Raw genomic sequence first — 19,688 nt, 5'->3', positions numbered from 1 at the left:
AATATTGGCTAAGGCAAGACATCCTTCCCGTCGGTTCCCTCAAAAGCCCTTCTGGAAAGGTTCGCATCTGCCCAAGTCCTTGCACCTCTTGGCTGTTTCTCCTGCCAGGGATGCCCTTCCTGCACTCGTCCTCCTGACAAACTCTTCCTAAGCTCACCTGTGTCAGAGTTGGTGCCACCAAATCTGTGAAGGCCTTTTCTGACGCCCGCCTCCCACTCCGCCTCCCACTTCTCCACTGCCCTGCCCCACAGGCAGTTCCTCGGGGTTCCAATTTTATACGCCGCCTCTATCATAGGACCCTCAAACGTCGTTTCTTTGGGGCGTGTTTCTGGTTGAGAGACGGTGAGGCAAGGGTCTGGGGTCACTGCAGACCTGGGCGAAAATCCTTTCGTCATCATTTTCTAAGTTACCTTGGGTACGTTACTGAATGACTCTGAGCCTCAGTTTCCTCACTTGTAGCACAATAGGGATACTGTAAGAATCATACTCTGTCCCCTCAGCAAATGGATACTTACTGCTCTGCTGCTCCTGCTAAACTGGGGGTGGCCCAGGGAGCTGGGAGATTCATTTCCGTCTCCCCAGTGCCCAGCACAAAGGGGACCCACAAAGGGGACCCTCAGGCCTATGTGTGTGAAATGAATGACTCTTGAGAGGTTTTGTGGTCTTAGGTGGAAATTTACGAACGCTTACACAAAGCATTCTAGGTGTTTCTGGCTTATTGGAAATGGGCTTATTTTAATTTTTAATAAAAAATCTAATCTTGAGACTATCTCATTATTTGATGATAGATCATTTAGGAGAGGAAAAGAGCCGATATTTTCTCTTTGACTGAATGACATCCCAGCTTGGCTTAAACTTTTTTTTGTCCGCCTTAGATGTTTTTCCCGCCTCCCAAGGACAGCTCTGTGCAATAATACTTTAAAGAGTAGAAAGGCTATTGTTTAATTTTCTAAACTTCGATTTGGCCCGCAATACATTTAGTGTTTTAAATCACAACTATTATAATCTCACCGCTTTGCAGTACTGATTTTCTATGTGGAATTTCGAAATAAATGTGATCGTTAGAGGCCCATTGCTTTAATGTGCTTCCCCGCCAACCCCATCCCCAGCCATAACAGCAAGCTTCGCAAAAGAGAGAGTGAAAGAAGTAAACATTTTTCCGGGAGACTGTCTTAAAGGTCAAGAAAACCCTGCTTCCGAAAGCGAGGAAAAGGTCATCTTTCACCCTTCAATTTTTGTCCTTTCATTTCATTTTGCAAAAGTTCTTAGTGATGCCACCTCAGTCACTTGAGTAGAGGTGTCTAATTTTCTACAAGAAAATAGTGGAAGCAATTTGGAGTTCAGTGCCTATTTCAAAGGGAAATTATGAAAATTGCTCTGCCTATACCTTCTTTCCTCATCTCCAAAGAAACGAAGAAATCTCCCCTGCTCTTCTTCTCGTTCAGCTTCTTTGCTATATAATTGCTTCTTGGAGGAGTTCTCATTGAAAGGCGACGCGAAGTCGAGATTTGGATTTAGAAAGATGTTGTAATCGAATTTTCTGGCCTCATTAATGAAATATGATTCTCTTGTTCTTTCCTCTCTCCAAAACACACACCCCCTTCTCTGTCTGGAATGAACCCCATACATTTTCTAGAAGACTTATAAGAGTAGAATGAAAGGATTCGTTTGGCTAGAATAGATCTAATAATAGTGCTAGCCTCTCCTTTTGGAACTAATGGCTCTTTTACATTTTAACTTTTTATTTTGGCATAATTTCAAACTTAAAAAATTGCAAGAATAATACAAATGATTTCTACACATCCTTCACTCAGATAACCCCCAATATTGACAATCTTCCACATTTGCTTTCTCCTTTCTAAAAGTTACATACATGACACTATTTTACCACAAAACGCTCTGTGCATATTTCCTAAATAAAAGAGCATTTTCTTTTATAGCCAGAGCGTCATTATCACAATCACGAGATTAACATTGATCCAATACTATTTTCTAATTTAATCCTGTTCAGAATTTATTCAGATTTTGACAATTGTCCCGATGATGTATAGCAAAAGAAAGTCCTGGATCACACCTTGCATTCAGTTGTAGTGTCTCTTTAATCTCCTTTAATCTGGAAGAATTTCTTAGTCTTTCTTTGTGTTTCATGCCATTGGTGTTTTTGATGAATACAGGCTCCTTAGCAGACTACCCCTCAGTTTGGGTTTGTCTGGGTTTCCTTATTATGAGATTCAAGGCACAGAAGTGGGGTTGTGTTTTTCTCAGGGGTGTCATCTCTGCAGGCACACGATGTCAGTGTGTCTTATTAACGCGATGTGGTTAAGATGTGCCTGCAAGATTTCCACTGAGAAGTTGCCATTTTCCCCTTTCTAAGGGATAAGCACCTTGTGGGAAGATACTTTAAGACTCCATAGTATCCTGTTACTCCTCAAACCTTCACACCTAGTTTTAACCTCAGTTGATGATTCTCGCTTAAATCAGTTATTATTATTGTGGTTGCTAAATGGTGACGATCTAACTCCACTCGCCCTTTTGTTAGTTGAGTTTCTGCTGCAAGGAAAACTTTGCTTTTTAATATATTTATCTGTGTATATATGCATGCATGTTAGCGTGGGCTCTTGGGTTCTTATTTTATTCGGTGAGTTATAATCCTTTACTGTCGCTATTTCTTTTGATGCTCACATTATCCAAGATTTCACCAGTGGAGCCCTGTGTCTTTTTAGTGGTTCTTGTTTCTCTTCGAGCGCTCTCTACTTTTGCTACAGCAAGATGCTCCAGGCTTTTCTCGTATTTTCCCTGCCCAGCCTGGGACTCAGCTAAATTTCCGAGAAGCCCTAGTTTTTGTTTTTTGTTTTTTTTGGTGCGTGCTAAGTGTGCTTGTTACTACAGGGATGTCACGTCAGTGCCCTTTCCCTTTTATAAAAAATATTTTGTGACATTCTCTTTGCCATCCTGAAATGAAATATAATCACACATAGTTCTTAAAAAAACAAACAAAAGAAAACAACCCTACCTTAATGTTCTTTAAAGGAGAAAATAAGGAAATGTTCTTTATAACATAATTCTATACATCTCAATAAGTAAATTCGTTACATCAAGTAGACATAAATGAAGTGGTCATATACTTGTACCTACCTATAATGAATACATTTGGATGTAAGAAAATGAAGACAATTTGATTAAACATTATTCATATTCTTTCTCTTATATATATGATATTATATATAATATACGTGGTATTTAAAAATCATTGACATTTTAAACTTTTTCTTTGTATATAATCGCTGTGGTTGTATGGGTGACAGCTACCATAAGCCATATGCCACTAGTCATGTGATGCTTCTGAAATACTGAACAACTCTTGATAAAATTCCAGGAGAAGAAGGCGAAGTATAATTTTCCCTCTATTTACATGATTGGTGTACTCCCGGAAAATTGTGGTACTCAATTTAAATCATGTAGAACATTCTTCTTGCTTCTGTGTGACATGGAGCTGGGTTCTAGGCTATCGCCATGTTATGTATAAACAGGTCTTTCACTTTACAAAGTGTGACAGGACTGGCCTCTGCCCGCCAAATGCCAGCAATACTCTCCGTTCGCTGTGACGACCAAAAACACTCCCGGAAATGTTCCAAACCCTCCCTAGGTGACCGTGCCAGTCTCGCTGAGAACCACTGATTGATTTATATGGAGCAGGGGCATTTTCATCTTTCTTCCTTAAGAAACACAAAAACTGTTATATTGCTTAACGGTGTTTAATGTGAACACTTTCCAGATTTAGGTCCAACCTTACAGGTCTGCCTGATTCCCACTTTACTTTTGGAAGGAGGATGACTCGATCCGTCTCTCGGCCTGGATAGTGAAGCAGCCTGAGCTCGCAGCCTGAGCTCGCAGCCTGAGCTCACAGCCTGAGGTGACCGGAGCTTGCACGCATGGTGGGCATCCACACGAGGGAGGGTGTTTGTGACCTCCCCGAGCACCATGCTATCCTGCAGGCAGTCTTGCCACAATCCTTGTCCTCCAGAGAGTTTGTAGAAAGAATCCTGGGAGTCCTATGCAGACAAATGCCTCCACTGGATAGACGAGGAAACTGAGACCCAGAGAGGGAAAGAGACGTGGCCACATTGCAGTTGAAGTTGGTACCAAAGAATGAACACATGTTAGGGATCGAAAGGGCCTGAGAGACAATCCAGGCCACCCCGCTCTGGGTGAAGCCCCTCCATACCTGGACAGGTGACCAGGCTTCAGCTGGTGCTTGGTCATCTTCAGAAGGGGGCAGTTTAATACATTTCAAGGTAATTCATTCCACTGTGGGACTCCGCTAAATTTTAAAATATTTCTGAATTGAGACTTTTCTCACCCTTTCTTCCCCCTTCCCTGTGGTTTGTTCCCTACAGACCCTATGACGACAACCCTTCAGAAATTTCAAAATTTCTCCTGAGCTTTCTTAGCTCCAGTCTCTGGCATTGACCTTGGCACCGAGATTATGCGATGAACAAACCTCATAGGTCTTGTTCCTATGGAGCTTTTAATGCGGTAGGAAGGCGAATACGACCCAGCGAGCCCCAGGTTGAGGTTCAGGACCCCCGCTTCCTTTTCCAACCTGATGTCGTGGAAAGAGCTTGGATTCTGAGCTGACTATGCGTGTGTTGACTCTGCACCACGACACGTGTGGCCTCGTTTTATGTCTTCCACTCTCTGAGCCCCATTTCCTTCTCTATAAACCCAAACGGCAACAGCCTCCTCAGGCTATTGGCTGACGCGCACGAGTTAGAGTATTAAGATCACCTTAAAGCACCCAGCACTACAGTGCCAATAAATGGCCGCTTCTTTCTCTTGCCTTTTTCCTACTCCCCTGGTGATGCGTTTGCAACTTCTAGATATTTAGAAAGTGCTTAAAGCTCCGAATAAAAAGATTTCTCAGAGTAAAAACCACTCAGACTTATCTCTGCTGCTCTTGGATTCGTCTTTGGTAGATAACCAGGGGATACTTTAAAAATTTGACAGGTGAGACACTAACAAGGAGATCGTGGCCACCTGGATTTGAGGCGAAGGCAAAAGGGTACATGGCCACTCCGATTAATTGTTGTATATTGAATGTTATAATAGATACTGACTCAAGTTCCCGTGGACTCATAGCACCATATCTCCATGTCTTATACACTGACATTATAATCGGTCCACATTATTAATGTGGTTTTTGTGAGTTCCTGTCAGTGCTCTCCAAGTACATTATACTTCTATAAGTGTCCCCTCGTCGTGCAGGTCTGAGGATGCTGGGCCAGAGGGGTTTATTATAATCTCCATAAGATGGATGAAGATTTTGGTGCTGTCCAGTAACAAATACTCTTTCTTGTACACGTCTCTCTGTGGCTACGAGTTTATGGGGTTGCATCCTAATATCCTAAAATGCAGTCTTGAGGTTGTAGTTCAGCCGTCCTGTCTGTATGGGTCATAGGCGAGGTGTCCCCTAGAGAGGACACACTTTCCAACGTCAGGGTCAGGGGTCTCTTAGAGCTGGCAGGGGATCTCTCAACCGAGCCTCTGGGGAATCTGGATGTGCTCCTAGGCCGTGGGAAGACGCTGTCTCCCGCCATCTAAGGGCACACTGAAGAGCCCTGTCACGCTGAGATGAGAGTATGTATAAACAGAACGATCTAGCTGCGTGCTCTTCTCTGTGTTTATTTCCCTCGTGCTCTCCTGAGCCATTAATAAAGTCTTTTGAAGCTCGTTTGCATCTGGACCACGGGGAACTAAGGAAAGAGACCGAGCCATGCTCGACTTAAAAGCATTAAAAGGGATCAAACTCCCCTCCTGTCCTAAGTCCATTGCATGGGGACAGGACAGTGACTTGTGAGATATGCGCCCCTCCAGAAGCGGATTTGGGGGAGCAGACGAGACAGCCTGCTTCCACACGGAGAGATGGCCCCCACTGCCCCTCTCTGACTTGTTAAGGAGCAAAGATGTTTCCTTACAGGTGACCACCCAGGTTAAGTGACTGGGGGCGCTGGGCTGACATTTCCTGCGAGTCCATCTGAGAGCTTAGCCAAAGGTCTTGTCCAGGGCCACCCGCTCCCAAGGAAATAAAGGAGGAGGGAGACGGACAGTGTTTATTTAAGGGAAAGTGGCTTGGGGAGCTGGCCTTCAGTGGCACGGTAGGCGTTCCTTTGTAAACCTCAGCCTGGCTTGGCTTCCAATCCGCACGCAGGCTCATTTAGAACACCACAGAGCTTCCCGGTGATTCCTGACTAGTCAACACCTTCGTGTTTCTCCTTGAGATTTAAACCAGTGGTTGAAATCCAGTGCTTGCAGCAGATCCCGTCCTCACCCTGCTGGTGTAAATGATCAGGCGAACGACTGTCTAGTTCTCCAGCAGGCACTCGGCTGCCAGGCCTGCTTCTCAAAAGTAGATTGGTTTCTTGGTTTGTTGGTTATCATCCAGTGCTTTTCTGGTAGAGATTGGAGCTCTTGCCCAGAACCATCAGCCCTGCACTGCTGTCCATGCCCCGTGACCTTGAGCCAGGCCGGCCAGCCACGGACCATGCCACCGGTACACAGGGCAGCAGGTGTCCAGGTTCCTGGCCCTGGTCCCAGGAGTCATCGCAGACTTTGCTGCCTTTCCCCACTCTGCTCTTTACTATTCCTGCCTTCCCGACTTGTCCCTTCTTGTGTGACTCACGGGTCACCTGACTTTTCTGAACCTCAGATCCCTTATTTGTAACATTATTAAAAATGATATCACATACATACACGAAGGACACTGAAGAACAAAAAAAAAAGTATTTTAAAAAGTAACATTGAATAAGCAGAAAGGAAAAAAACCGATGTTGGTAGATTTCTCATTGTAGCTGTGAGGATTAAGTAAAACAATAAACGTAAGGCTCATAGGACGTGCTCATACGTGGTAGTTATTATATGTTATTAATTACGTCTTAAAGTATTAAGCTGTGAGCCTTCCTCTAGGAACTGGTTTATGAATCCTGAAAGATGATATGATTCTGCAGAAAAAGTAAGACCTTTGGGAATTTGAACACACACCTGGGTTCAGATCCTGGCCCCTCGGTGTCTGACTTTGGGGAAATGATTTATTTATCCTTTAAGTCCCAGTTTCCTCAACTGTAATAGTATTAGGCTGAGCGATATGAAATTGCCAATATCCGTATGACTGTTTTGACCTATAAAAACAGCAGTTTCATACAGCTCACCCTCTAATGCTTTACAAGGATTGGAAATTATGTATGGGAATGACCCAGCACAGCGCCTCTACTTCAGGCCTTCAGATCTCTTAGGGGCTGTTGCAATAATGTAGGTGAGAGATGCTGAGAGGGGCCGAGGATGGTAAGATGTGTTAAGAGGGGGAAATGTCAGAATTTGGTGACTAGAAGTGGTTGGATAACGCAAGAAAAGGTAAAGGTAGGGTGACTCCCAGAGTTCTGGTTTGGGGACATAGGTGGATGGTGCTACTATTGACGGACAAAGGAGGCACAGGAGGAGGAGACTTGAGAAAAGGGACAATGGATTTAGTTTTGGCCATGGCGAATTTCTAAAGCCTATGGAGATGTCTCATTATACGGGTCTGGAGACCAAGAGGGAAGTGTGTGCCAGACGTAGAAAGTGGGGGAAGTCAGCTGCATTCAGGGCGCACTTTAACTGAAGGTCCTGGGAGTGGTTGAAACTACCCAGGATTAGCACTCAAAGTACTGTTACCTGTGATCCTGGACAAAATGTAACAATGCTGAGCAAGTGAGACAGTGAAGTGGGTTCCAACCAGCGTTTGCTGAGTCCTACTCCATGCAGGGTTCCTTGTTAGGTGGGGACAGACAGATGTGGGGCAGCCTAGAGATGCTGAGATATTTTCCCTGTCTTTAAGGAATTAGCAGTTAAGTTAACCCAGCCTCTTTTTTTGTAGGGTCTTAGAGTATCAGGGAAAACCTCTAGCTACAAAGTATAAAAATGAAAACGCTATTATTACTCATCTTGTAGGATTCGATTTCATGCATACATATTGACAAGCCTAGCCCAGTGCCTGGAGCTCATCAATACTCCAAACGGTGGAAGGGCATTGGGAGGGAGGACACCTGGTTTAACTGTTACAAAATATGACATTGATATTCTTGTATTTTTTTAAAGCTCAGTGTGTAAAGTGTGGCGAGAACATTGGAGACACATGAGGACTGGGAAGGGGGGAAAAGCCGGGGGCTTGATTTTAATGTAGCCGATAACTTTGGAGGTGAGCTAAAGATTATTTCGCCAGTTCGTTAGCAGGAAAGCCTCAGTATAGGAAAAACGATTTGAGCTGGAAGGGGAGTGTACTCAGCAATTCAGTGTCGCATTCAGATGGGATCAGCTGCGGTGCCTCCTGGGATCTCAAAAGGAGACTGTAGGGGAGAAAGCTGGGGAGGGAGGCCTGTGAGGCCAGGGAGGGGAGCCAGGCTGTGGGTCGGACTTCGCTGGGTGGCCCAAAGGAGTGTGGGAAGCATGAGGCTGCCACCCGAGGGGACCAGGAAATAGCTGAGGGTCAGGAGACGGGCGCAGTCACCGAAGGGAGTGCTGGGCGGGCGTTCGGACTTCAGACAAGCTGGCTGGGATGAGCCTCCACAGAGAATCTAGACGGTGATTGGGAAACCAAGGCAGAACAAGAAATTCTAACGTAAAATGAAATAACAAAAAATAGTGCCGTGTTAAGTCCAAATGTAAGATATTATTTAGTCCTCACAGCAGCCAGAGGAACTGGACGCTCGTCCCGCTTTTGACAGGGGAGGATGCTGAACACAAGCAGGTTAAGGAGTTTGGCCAGGGCCCCCCGGCCAGGAGGTGGCCAAGCTGAGCTTTGACCCCAGGTCTGTCTGACTCCAAGGCCGTGCCCTGTGCCCTGCTGCTCCCCACACACTCAGATACGTGGCCCCCGAGGAGGCGAAGGGGAGCTGCAGCCTGGTCAGAGCCCACGTGTTAGGGGACCTTGAGAGAGCCGGGAGCGGGCAGAGGAGGCCGGGGGTGCTGCCTGGCCTGGCTGGTGCCCAGCGTCCATGTGTTCTCATGCCCCTCACGTGGCTCCCGCGACAGGTTCCTTCCTACTGAGCAGGATGTATCACCTCACGTGTGTTGCAGAGTGGCTTCCCGATCGATCGTTCACTAATGATGGATAGATTATGGCCACGTAAAGTCTCTGTGCACCGAAAGTGGGATCTAGCAAACTGCCTCGATAACAGGCGGGGTTTGGGGCAAAGCATGCGGAGAGCTTCCTCTTTGCTGCTCCGTTGTCGTGATCGGCAGGGCTGGCTTCCCTGAGCAGCCCCTGTGCTGCTGTGTCACCTCCCAGGTGAATGCGACAGCATCTTCCATGGAAAGGGCACCTCAGGCCCTGGACTGCTGACCTGGTTCCACCTTCCAGCCGGGTGACCGCAGGCTTCCTACTTCACTCTCTGGGCTTCAATTTCCTCGTTCTCCTTACAGTGGAGATTTGAACATTAAATATGGTGATAGCTGAAAAGCACTGAAATTTATTGCTAACACCAAATAAATGTGATGTTATTATTCAAAACGAGGAGAGACTAATTCCCAAGGTCTCTTCTGAACGACCTCTTCAGACGCGTGAATCAATTATGACAGAAGAACATTGGGTCGGAAGTCTGGAGATTTTGTTTTAGTTCTGGCTTTGCCACTAGCTGCGTGGCCTTGATCAAGTCTCCAGTTTCTTTGGTTTTAGAGTGTGTGTGTGTGTATGTGAGAGAGAGAGAGAGAGAGAGAGAGAGAGACAGAGACACAGAGACAGAGACAGAGACAGAGACAGAGACAGAGACAGAGACAGCGACAGAGAGACAGAGAGACAGAGACAGAGAGAGAATTCCTTCCTGGGCCTGGCCGGGCAGGACGTGAAGACAGGCAGCTCTGCGTCCGTGTGAGTCCCTCTTACACTGCTGGCCTTAGCTCAGGCAAGGTGAGTCCTGCTTGGCTTGGCTCTGGCTTTGTACTCCCACAGCGATCTTCCTCCTTGCTCTGCCATTAAACAGAAGTTCCTACATCTCAACTGCTTTGTCTTTTCCCAAAGAACAAAGCTGTCATGGAAAGATCACAGACTTTTGAATCTGATCATCTTGGTTTCACATGATAACTACTGCTCCTTGGCCATGTGACCTTGGCCCTGGGACCCCACCTCTCTGAGCCTCTGTTTCCTTGCAGGGTTGTTGTGAGGATTCAGTCGATCATGGCTGTATAGCAAATAGCACAGAATATGTGTTTCACAAATGGCGTTTTCCCTTTCATCTTTCTAATTTGTTGAAATAGTTTTGCTTCTATAGAAGTTGGTTTACCTGGCAATCTGTCAACCGGGTATCTATTAAGTAATGTTCCTGGGGTTCATGAATGCTGTAGTAATCAAGTTTTGTGATAATTTTATTTTGGCGAATATTTATTGAGCACCCACTCTGCTATATACTGGGTGAGTATAAATAAGGCACGATCTTCATCCTCCTCGAGCACGTAGTCAAATGGGAGAGACAATGAATCATAATAGCCACACACCCTATGATAGACCCAGCACTTCACGGTCTTTAACGTTAGTGACCCTCACAACAACCCTGTGGTGAAGGCATCACTATCACTCCCATTTTCCAGATGAGCAAACTGAGGCACAGGGAGGCGAGGAACCAGTTGAAGGTTATGTAGCTGCCGACGTGGCAGTGGCGTGAGGCTCCCTGGCACTGGGAGTCCAGCTTCAGCGCGAGTGTCCTTAGCTTTCATAATAGACTTAGGACTTAGCTTTCATAATAGACCGTGTCCTTAGCTTTCATAATAGACTGTGTAGCTCTAATACAGTACAGCTCTAAACTTAAAGACACGAGCGTACGTAGAGCACAGTGTGATGGAGGAGTGCCAGGCGTGGAAGGATGAGATGCCACCACCGTGGAGCACAGAGGACGGGGGCGGCCGTTCTCCTGGAGGGTCGTAGGCCAGGACAGGGTTCTCAGGGGAATCTTTGAGCTGGGCCTTAGAGGATAAGTAGGAGTTCTGCAGGCAAAGAAGCGGGAGAGAGGTCTAGGTGTAGGGGCATGAAAGAGGGACTGAGGGCGGGGGCCGGGGGGGGGTGGGGGGCGGGAAAGGCAGGAAATGAGGCTGTGGAGAGAAAGAGAGTTCGCCTGCCGAGGACGGGGGCCTTCTAAGCCAGCCCACGTGTTTCGCATGAGTGGTCAGCTGCAATTCCTTGGGAATAATTGATGTTAAATCCTTTAAACTCAGAGGTCCCCAACCCCCGGGCTGTGGACCGGTACCTGTCCATGGCCTGTTAGGGAACCGGGCGCACAGCAGGAGGTGAGCAGTGGGCAAGCAAACGAAGCTTCACCTGTATCTGCAGCCGCTCCCCAGCGCCAGCATCACCGCCTCAGCTCCACCTCAGATCATCAGGCCTTAGATTCTCACAGGAGCACTGGTCCCTGGTGCCAGAAAGGTTGGGGACGGCTGCTCTAAACTGTTCGAGCAAACCCAGGGAAGTCATCACTGACAAAACGAGCAGGCGTTCTGTTTTGTTTTGTTTTGCTACTTAGGTTTTCTTAACTGGAATTCTTAAAGGCTGTGGAGGGTGACACTGTTTGTCCGCGCAGGGGCCGGTCTGGCAGGTTGACCCCGGGCCCGAGGTGGCCGCGCTGACCATCGCGCTGAGAGCTTCTTTGGACACCCTTCCTCCAGTTCAGCACATTCCACGTCTGAGTTTAAAATTCGAGTCTCACCCCTGCCAGACAGAAGTTCCTATTTTCGCTGGTACTGGGAGAGTTGCCGTATCAAAGTCAATCATGTGTGAGATACTGGACAACAGGGTCGGGTTCCAATGGCCAGTAAGGGGCTTGAGTAGTGACGTTATGACGCCCTCAGTTGGCTCCGTGGCTGTAGGTGCTCAATTAACATTCAGTCGATGAGGTGGAGCCCTCATCTCCCCTCCCCAAGCAGACCTCCTCTCTTCCTGTGTTCCCTAAATATGTAAAGGGTACCATCCCCCCTCATTGCCGAGTCCCTCTTTCTCCCTTCACCTCCGTCCAGTCGCCAGGGGCCACTAAATCTACCCGCGTCACGTCCCATCCCGACCCCGTTGCCGCGCCCCCAGCTTAGGCTTTCGTGACTCTGCAAGCCCCCGTATCTCCCTGCACCGTTCCTTCCAAACCATTCGTCACGAGGGCCAGAGTGATACAGGTGCCATGTCACCTGCCGGTTGAAAATCCGCCAGTTTCCGACAGATCGAGCACAAATACCAGGCGTTTGCGATCCCTTCCGCCCGCCCCGCCTCCCGTTCCCAGGCGCGTGCGCGTCTCCCTCTCTTCGCTTTCCCGGTGTAACGTCGCCCATTGTGGAGGCTCCAGCCACCGTCCAGGGGCCTGATGACCCAGATCTCTCTCCCAAGCTCCAGACACACACTTCCGGGTGACTCTGGGACCTCTCCAGCTGTGTATCCTCTGGATTTCTCTGTCTGGCTCTTCATCTTCCCCAGCTTCCCCCAAACCTCTCCACTGCGATGCTTCCCCATCCGCCTAGACATTAGGACGTCGTCCTGCATGCTCCTGTCCTCCTCGCCGGGTCACCCTTCAGTGACTCCTCCTCGCTTTAGGACGATGTCTAAACTCCTCTAAATGATCTTCGAGGCCCTTCCCTGTCAGGCCCTGCTCACGCCCAAGCTGGGTCTTCTTCCATTCCCTTTCCTCCCTTCATTCCGGACATGGGCTCTGGAACCGGAGGACCTGTGTTCAGATCCTGCCTCCATGTCTTATTGGCTGTGTAGCCTTTGGCAAGTTGCTGAACATCTCTGGGCACCCATTTCCTTATCTGTAAAATAAGGTTGTGGAGGGCTAAATGAGAATAGTACACATAAAGTGCTTATGATAGTGCCCGATCCATAATTAGTGCCCAGCAGTTGTGCGCTAATGACGTAATTGTTGTCATAGTGATCTGACCCCCGCAGATCTCAGGAATGAGACTTCACTGCACTCCCCTCTCCCCCCTCTCTGCTGTCCAGCCACGGGGACTATTCGCAGTTCCCCGGACGCATCCCGCTGTCTCCCGCCTTCATGACACTGCTCTGCGACAGCGTGTTCCCGGCTCAGTTCTTTCTCTCGGCCTCACCCGCCTCGCTCCCACTCTGCCCTTTCCCGTCTGGCCCTCAGGCACCTGACTGCAGACTGCTTCGTTCTCGGCTGACTCAGAAGTCGCCTTGAACTTCGGGAGTAGGGATTTTCCCTGGGTGCGAGGCTCGGTCCACTGAGGCTGGAAGTGGAAGGGGCTGGTTCCTGCGCTGTGTCCAGCGTGTGCTTTGTGGCATTTCTTTGTCTACCCAGAGGCTTGCTTTTGCTTAAGATCTGCTGCCTGTGCCTGTGATACCAAGGGTCTCGGTTGCTAAGATTAGATGCAAATCTGCCTGCCTGACGGAGGACTGCTCTAACTGACTTTGACTTCCTCAGTGTTGCAGACACAGTCTTTCTTCAGGAATTGTCCTTTACCTGCCCCTCGCCGCTAACAATGCTTTGCAGCTTGGTATCCTAGTTGCTGAATTTCTCTCTCAAAATATTTTAGCTTGCTTCCCCCAGGTGCCCGGCCAGCTTCCTCGAGTGCACCATCAATCTCTCACCCAGATCTCCTGCTCACATAGATTATCTCCACGCGCCTGTCACTGCGGCTTGGCGCGAACTCTCCGCTGATTAATGTCACGTGCGTGTTTGTAACACAGCCTTCAACTGTGGTGATGTCAGGATAAATCATTGTTCAGGACCTGTTAGCTGGCAGAAGCCAGGGACCTTAGTGTGACCCCTTCATTTTATAGGTGAATTCAACAAAGCCCAAGAGGTTAGGCGACTTTCTCAAGGTCCCACAGACAGAAATTACCTGACTAAATCGGGACTAGAGTCCAGATTTTCTGCCTTTTGCGTCAGCAATCTTTCAAACTCACCAAAAGTGATTTTTCTTTTTTTTTTTCCCATCAAAATTTTTTTCAACTTAAAAAAACTTTTGAGAACATATGCATAACATAAATTTTACCGTCTTAATCATTTAAGTGTCCAGTTCAGCGGTGTTAAGTACATTCACACTGTTGTGTAACTGTCACCACCAACTCCAAAACCCAGAATCTTTTTCATCTTCTCCAGCTAAAACTCTACCCATCAAATACTAACTCCCCATTCCCCCTCCCCCGGCCCCTGGTAACCATTCTACTTTCTGTCTCTATGAATCTGACTCTTCTAGGTACCTCATACAAGTGGAACCACACAGTATCTGTCCTTTTGTGTGATGGCTTATTTCACTGAGCATAATGTCCCGAAGGTTCAGCAATGTTGTAGCATGTGCCACAATTTCCTTCCTTTCTATGGCTGAATAGTATTCTATTGTATGAATCTACTGCATTTTGTTTATCCGTTCATCTGTCGATGGGCATGGGTTGCCTCCACCTTTGGCTATTGTGAACAATGCTGCCATGAACATAGATATACGAATATCTGTTCACCAAAAGCTATTCCTTATAAAACTCTTTATCTTTAGAGACACTTGCTGCTGCTGCTGCCTACTGTTGTTACTAATATTTATTTTCCTAATAGAAACTAGAAAATGCAAGAAAGAACAATAAAGAATATAAAAATCGCTGGCTTTTTGTGGCACATATTTCCAGGATTGTATTATTTGCCCATAATTTAAAAAGTTTTATACAGACTGAGAATTTTAACAGGTAGGCCAATCTATGTAGTAGGAAGAACACTTGAAAATATTTAAGACGGAGAGTATGAAAACTGAATGTGATCTTGACCAACCCTGGCATTTTAGATATGAGTTCATTCAAAGTATGATCTTACCTTAACAGCACCACAGCTTTGTAGGGGTGCTTCTTTAAGACCATTTTAACATCTAAAAAGAGAATTTTGAATTAGGGTCTTTCCCAGTTATGTTTCTTAGGTTTCCACTAGGGGGCAGTAACAGACAGATATTTTTTAATGGGCCGGGTGAGTGCCAAGCAATCAGGCCACTCCATCTCTTCGTATCTCTTTCAGCCATCCCTGCATTCAGTGGATTGCACGTTCCACAGCAGGTTTGAGTAAAAACGGAGATGCCATCAGCTGTAGCCTAAGTGCAGGAGTTCAGGCTAATGTCAGTGCATAAAACTTCAATACATGTTGATCCCAAATTGTATTTTTATTTAATTCACATTAGTCCAGCGATTCGCAAACCGAGCGAATGTCAGAATCACCTGTCGTGCTTTTTGCAAAATACGTATGCCCGGGTCTCATCCCAGATCTATGAAATCAGAATTTCTGGAGTCGGGGCCTAGTTACACAGACTATATTTAGATCCTGGTCGATGACTTCTTGCTAAGAACCAATGCATTAGTCCTTAACTTTAATAATTTTAGTAGTTGGGAGGAAAGTGAGGAGAGTGAATATGAAATTCTGGAAAATCTATCTCCCTTCGAAAAACAGAAGTTGCTGAAGGGTCTGGTGACTACGGGAACCACACCCAGCACAGCCAGGAGGCTTCCACACAGACTGCACCAGAAACCCCGACAGGCGATCTGGAACGGGAGCCATCCTGGCAAACTCAGGGTCTGTGGTTATAGTTCCAGGAAGGCCATGCTCAGGGGCCAAACCCTTTGGTGTGAGGACAGAGCTCAGATACCAATGATGTCTGCTATGTTAAAAGGTTCTTTTCTATAGTATTCAGGAGAAAGAGACCTGTAATTTTTTCTTATCCGAGGTAAAAATGGCACAGAAGACCTCAGTTCTCATCCTAACCATGCCTCTAGCCAGCTATGGCACCCAAGGCAAGTCATGTCACCTCTGTGAGCCTCAGCTTCCGCATTCGAATTACAAGAGGATTGGGTGATATTGAACTTTGAGGATCCTAATGGTTCTAAAAATTCAATGATTCTGTTAGTATTAATAATCCCGATTTGTATGATACTACTCTGGCAAAGAGCAGAAGAAATATTCAGTAATGCAATGAATGGCAGAGACTATAGACCATGTAGTTTAATTTATTTAAGGCATATACACTGAATTCAAAGGAGAAAAAAATATTGCTTCTGAAAAAAGTATTGAACTGTTAGTATCTTCAGCATAGCAGAAGCTTTCCAGAGGGAGAAATTACCCATCAGTGCAAACTTGACATTTTTCGCCTCCTGATCCATAACTGCCATTTCTCCAGAACATTTATATTTACTGTAAAGGGCCGAATGTATGAATGCTGTGGATGAATATTAAGTAACTACATAAACGTCAAGGTTGCAGTTGCAAGAAAGCTCCGTGGAGGGCCCTGGGAAGCTTGCATTGATCTCCGATGAAGTTTCATTCCCGAATCCTGCTGACAAGGGGAGACAATTGATGTGGACCATTATTAAGGCTTTAAGTGTTTCTCCATTGTTAAAGATCTTTTACAAGCCCGGAGTAACTGATAGTGCCCAAGGAATTGGCAAAAGCTTCACTTAGAAATATAGGCTGGTCAGAGAGATAAGTAAAGCCCGGAGTGCAGATGCCCCAAGCTGGCTTACGCAGCAAAGGTGGAGGCCAGGGCGAGCCCAGTGCTGGGGCCTGCCACCCCGACTCTGCATCACGCACTTCAGAATGGAGGGAAGGCCTGCTCTCCGGCTCTTTCACGCCAGAAGCTCCTTCTTTCAAATCCACCTTTACATTTCCTCTGCCTTCCGTCCCCACCTCCGTGAAAACCTCCTGTCCCGCCATGTAGTCCATCTGTTCTCCATGGCTGCACGAAAGATGTGACAGGCGTCCAGGAGACTTGGGCGCGTATGAATTACGCAGACCTGGAGATCCAGACTGACTGGACTAGTCAAACGCCCTGGATGATTACGTGCGTGTCCTGCTGACCTGGAGCTGGGAGGAGAGCAAATATTACGGATGACAGAATCCAGTTTCAAAAAGATCTCGACACACTGACGGATTGGTAAAATCTGCTAGATGAACCTTATAAGAGACACAGATGATAAAACTAACATTTTCTGTGTACTGGCTCTGTGCTTGGCCCTTGCACATATTAGTTTATTTCTTCCTTATGATGACCCAGTGAGGGTTGGTTTTATAGCCCTGTTTTTAAGACGTGGAAACCGAGGCCTCTCAGTACAGGGGAAGGTGCATGTTACATCCGTGATCTAGAATCCAACCCCAGTTCCGCCCCCCACTTAGCCAGCAAGCTACTCCATCCTTGAAAAACAGCGACAGTGAGGCTTGATGGTGGCCTTGTATGTGTCAGGCTCCGGGGCTCAACCCTTCGCAGGTGTTACCTCATCAATCCTCAGAATAATCTTTCTCCTATTTTGCAGATGAGGAAGGCACAGATAATTTAAGTAACTTGCCCAAGTCACACAGTAAGTAGCAGCGCCAGGGTTTGAGCCCAGGCAGCCTGACGCTACGCTCTTAACAACTGCTGTACCTTCTCTGTTTCCTATATGATAAAAAGAACCACTGTGTCGTCTGTGAGAGTCGGATGCGATAACTCACGACAAGGGCCTAATATAGTGCTTGGGGCCTAGTAGGCACTCATAAATAGTCCTAGGTCATCATCATCGTCATCAGTTACACGACTTGCTCAGGGTTATAGCTAATAACCAGCAAAGATCTGGGATTCGAACCCAGGTTTGTGCCTGCAAATTCACTGCGCTCTTTCTCCATCTCCCTTCTGGAGGATTGAGGTCTGTCCTTAAGTCACTGTCTCAGTACTGGGCACAGTGTCTTCTCCCAGCAGGTGCTCGGCGAGTGCTCACATAGACAGGGCTCATTTTGTCGCTCATTCATCAAGCATTTGCCAACGTCCTGCTCTGTCTTGGGGGGCCAGAAAGGAAAATAACATAATGCTAACCCTTCTTTTCTCCCCCCAGGTTCGAATGGTGAAAGACGGTGACCCCTCCTGGAAGCCCACTTTTATTGTGAAGCCTGATGGTGGTTGTCAGGGTGACGGAATCTACCTCATTAAAGACCCCAGTGACATCCGCCTGGCAGGCACCCTCCAGAGCAGGCCGGCGGTGGTCCAGGAGTACATCTGCAAACCTCTCCTTATCGACAAGCTTAAGTTTGATATTCGTCTGTATGTCTTACTGAAGTCCTTAGACCCCTTAGAGATTTACATAGCCAAAGATGGACTCTCTAGATTCTGTACGGAGCCATACCAGGAGCCCAGCTCCAAAAACCTGCACCACATCTTCATGCACCTAACCAACTATTCACTGAACATCCACAGCGGCAACTTTGTCCATTCGGACAGCACTAGCACAGGCAGCAAAAGGACTTTTTCTAGCATTCTTTGTAGGCTGTCTTCCAAAGGCGTTGACATCAAGAAGGTCTGGTCTGACATCATCTCCTTGGTGATTAAGACTGTCATTGCCCTGACACCAGAGCTCAAAGTTTTCTACCAGTCGGACATCCCCGCAGGGAGGCCGGGGCCCACGTGCTTCCAGGTAACGTCGCCCGTCCCCCGCCCGAGTTCTCAGTCTTGATAGGGCCTCGTGCGGGACGAGGGGTGGGGGCGGGCCGGCCAGAGGTGAGGAGGGGTGGTTGCTCGTGTGGGTTTTGGTGTTAACCCGGGATCCAACCTGCAGCTTTCTATTTGCTAGCTGTGTGATTTGGGGTAAGTGACTTCCCTTTTCTCATCTGTAAAATGAAATTAATAGCACCTCCCTCTGAGGATGAGACGACATATGCGAAGTGCAGTGCCTGCCATTCATGTATTCATTCCCTCTTTTGGCAGTTTTTACCACCTGCTTAAGGTAGGGGCCAGGCACTGTCCGAGGTCCTGGTCAGACCGGAAGTCAGGTCTCTGTGAGAGACAAATAATTTAAAAAGTAATTAGTGTGAAGTGTCACAAGTGATAAGTGGAGGAGGAAATGTCCTGGGCACTGAGATTGTGGAGCCGTCTAACGTCTTCTGGGTGGGAGTAAGGGTGGTCTGGGAAGGCTTCCTGGAAGAAATGACAAGTAACCTGGACCCCGAAGTTAAGAGTTAAGTGAAGCAGGCGAGACTGGGCAAGGCTGGGGAGGACAAGGTGTTTTAAGGGGAGACACGTTTGCAGACCTTGGAAGAGGAAAACATGAATCATTTGAGGAACTGAAAGCGGTTCAGTGCGGTTGGAGGGGGGTCTGGAGGCAGAGGTTGGGAGGGAGATGAGGGAAGATGAGGTGGGAGAGGTAGGTGAGGGCCAACTCCCTGAGAGCCAAGGGCAGTGAGGGCCACTTGAGGATGTTAGCAGGGGACCGACGAACTCAGATTTGCACGTTACAAAGAACGAACTGGCTGCAGGGAGGGGACGGACTGAGGCAAGGCTGGGATCGGGGAGGTGACTAGTGAGCTGATCGCTTTCGTACTGGCGAGAGATGATGCTGGCAGGGCGGAGATGGGGAGAGTAGGAGTAAGGGCCGTCGAGGAGGTAGGATGGCTGGGCTCGGTGATTGGATGGAGCTGGGGGAGAGCGGAGAGATGGCGGCAGTGAGGGAGCAAGAACCGAGACCGAGTGGCAGGTGGCTTAAGCGCTTACATGCATGGACAGAAGCCACCAGCAGGGAACCAGGCTTGTGGAAGACGGTCGAGCTGGACTTGGAAATGTCTTTGAAATGCCCGTGTGACATCCACGTGGGAAGGTTGAGCAGACAATTGGACATTTGGGCTTGGAGTTGAGGAGTGAAAAGTCTGGGCTGCAGAGAAAGATCAGGAACTCATCAGTGTTCG

At 47.5% G+C, this 19,688-nt stretch overlaps 1 protein-coding gene across 1 annotated transcript in view; it reads left to right on the top strand.

Moving 5' to 3' along the window:
• The window catches only part of TTLL11 (tubulin tyrosine ligase like 11), a 215,986-nt gene that overhangs the window by 68,127 nt on the left and 128,171 nt on the right, over positions 1 to 19,688 (top strand). The window contains 1 exon segment of the mRNA XM_011361002.2: positions 17,849 to 18,424. Coding sequence (XP_011359304.1) covers positions 17,849 to 18,424 — 576 coding nt within the window.

The sequence above is a fragment of the Pteropus vampyrus genome, unplaced genomic scaffold (assembly GCF_000151845.1).
Source record: "Pteropus vampyrus isolate Shadow unplaced genomic scaffold, Pvam_2.0 Scaffold61, whole genome shotgun sequence".
Taxonomy (NCBI): Eukaryota; Metazoa; Chordata; class Mammalia; order Chiroptera; family Pteropodidae; genus Pteropus; species Pteropus vampyrus.
The sequence above is the reverse complement of the archived record's forward strand: the minus strand, read 5'-3'. Positions and strand labels throughout refer to the sequence as shown.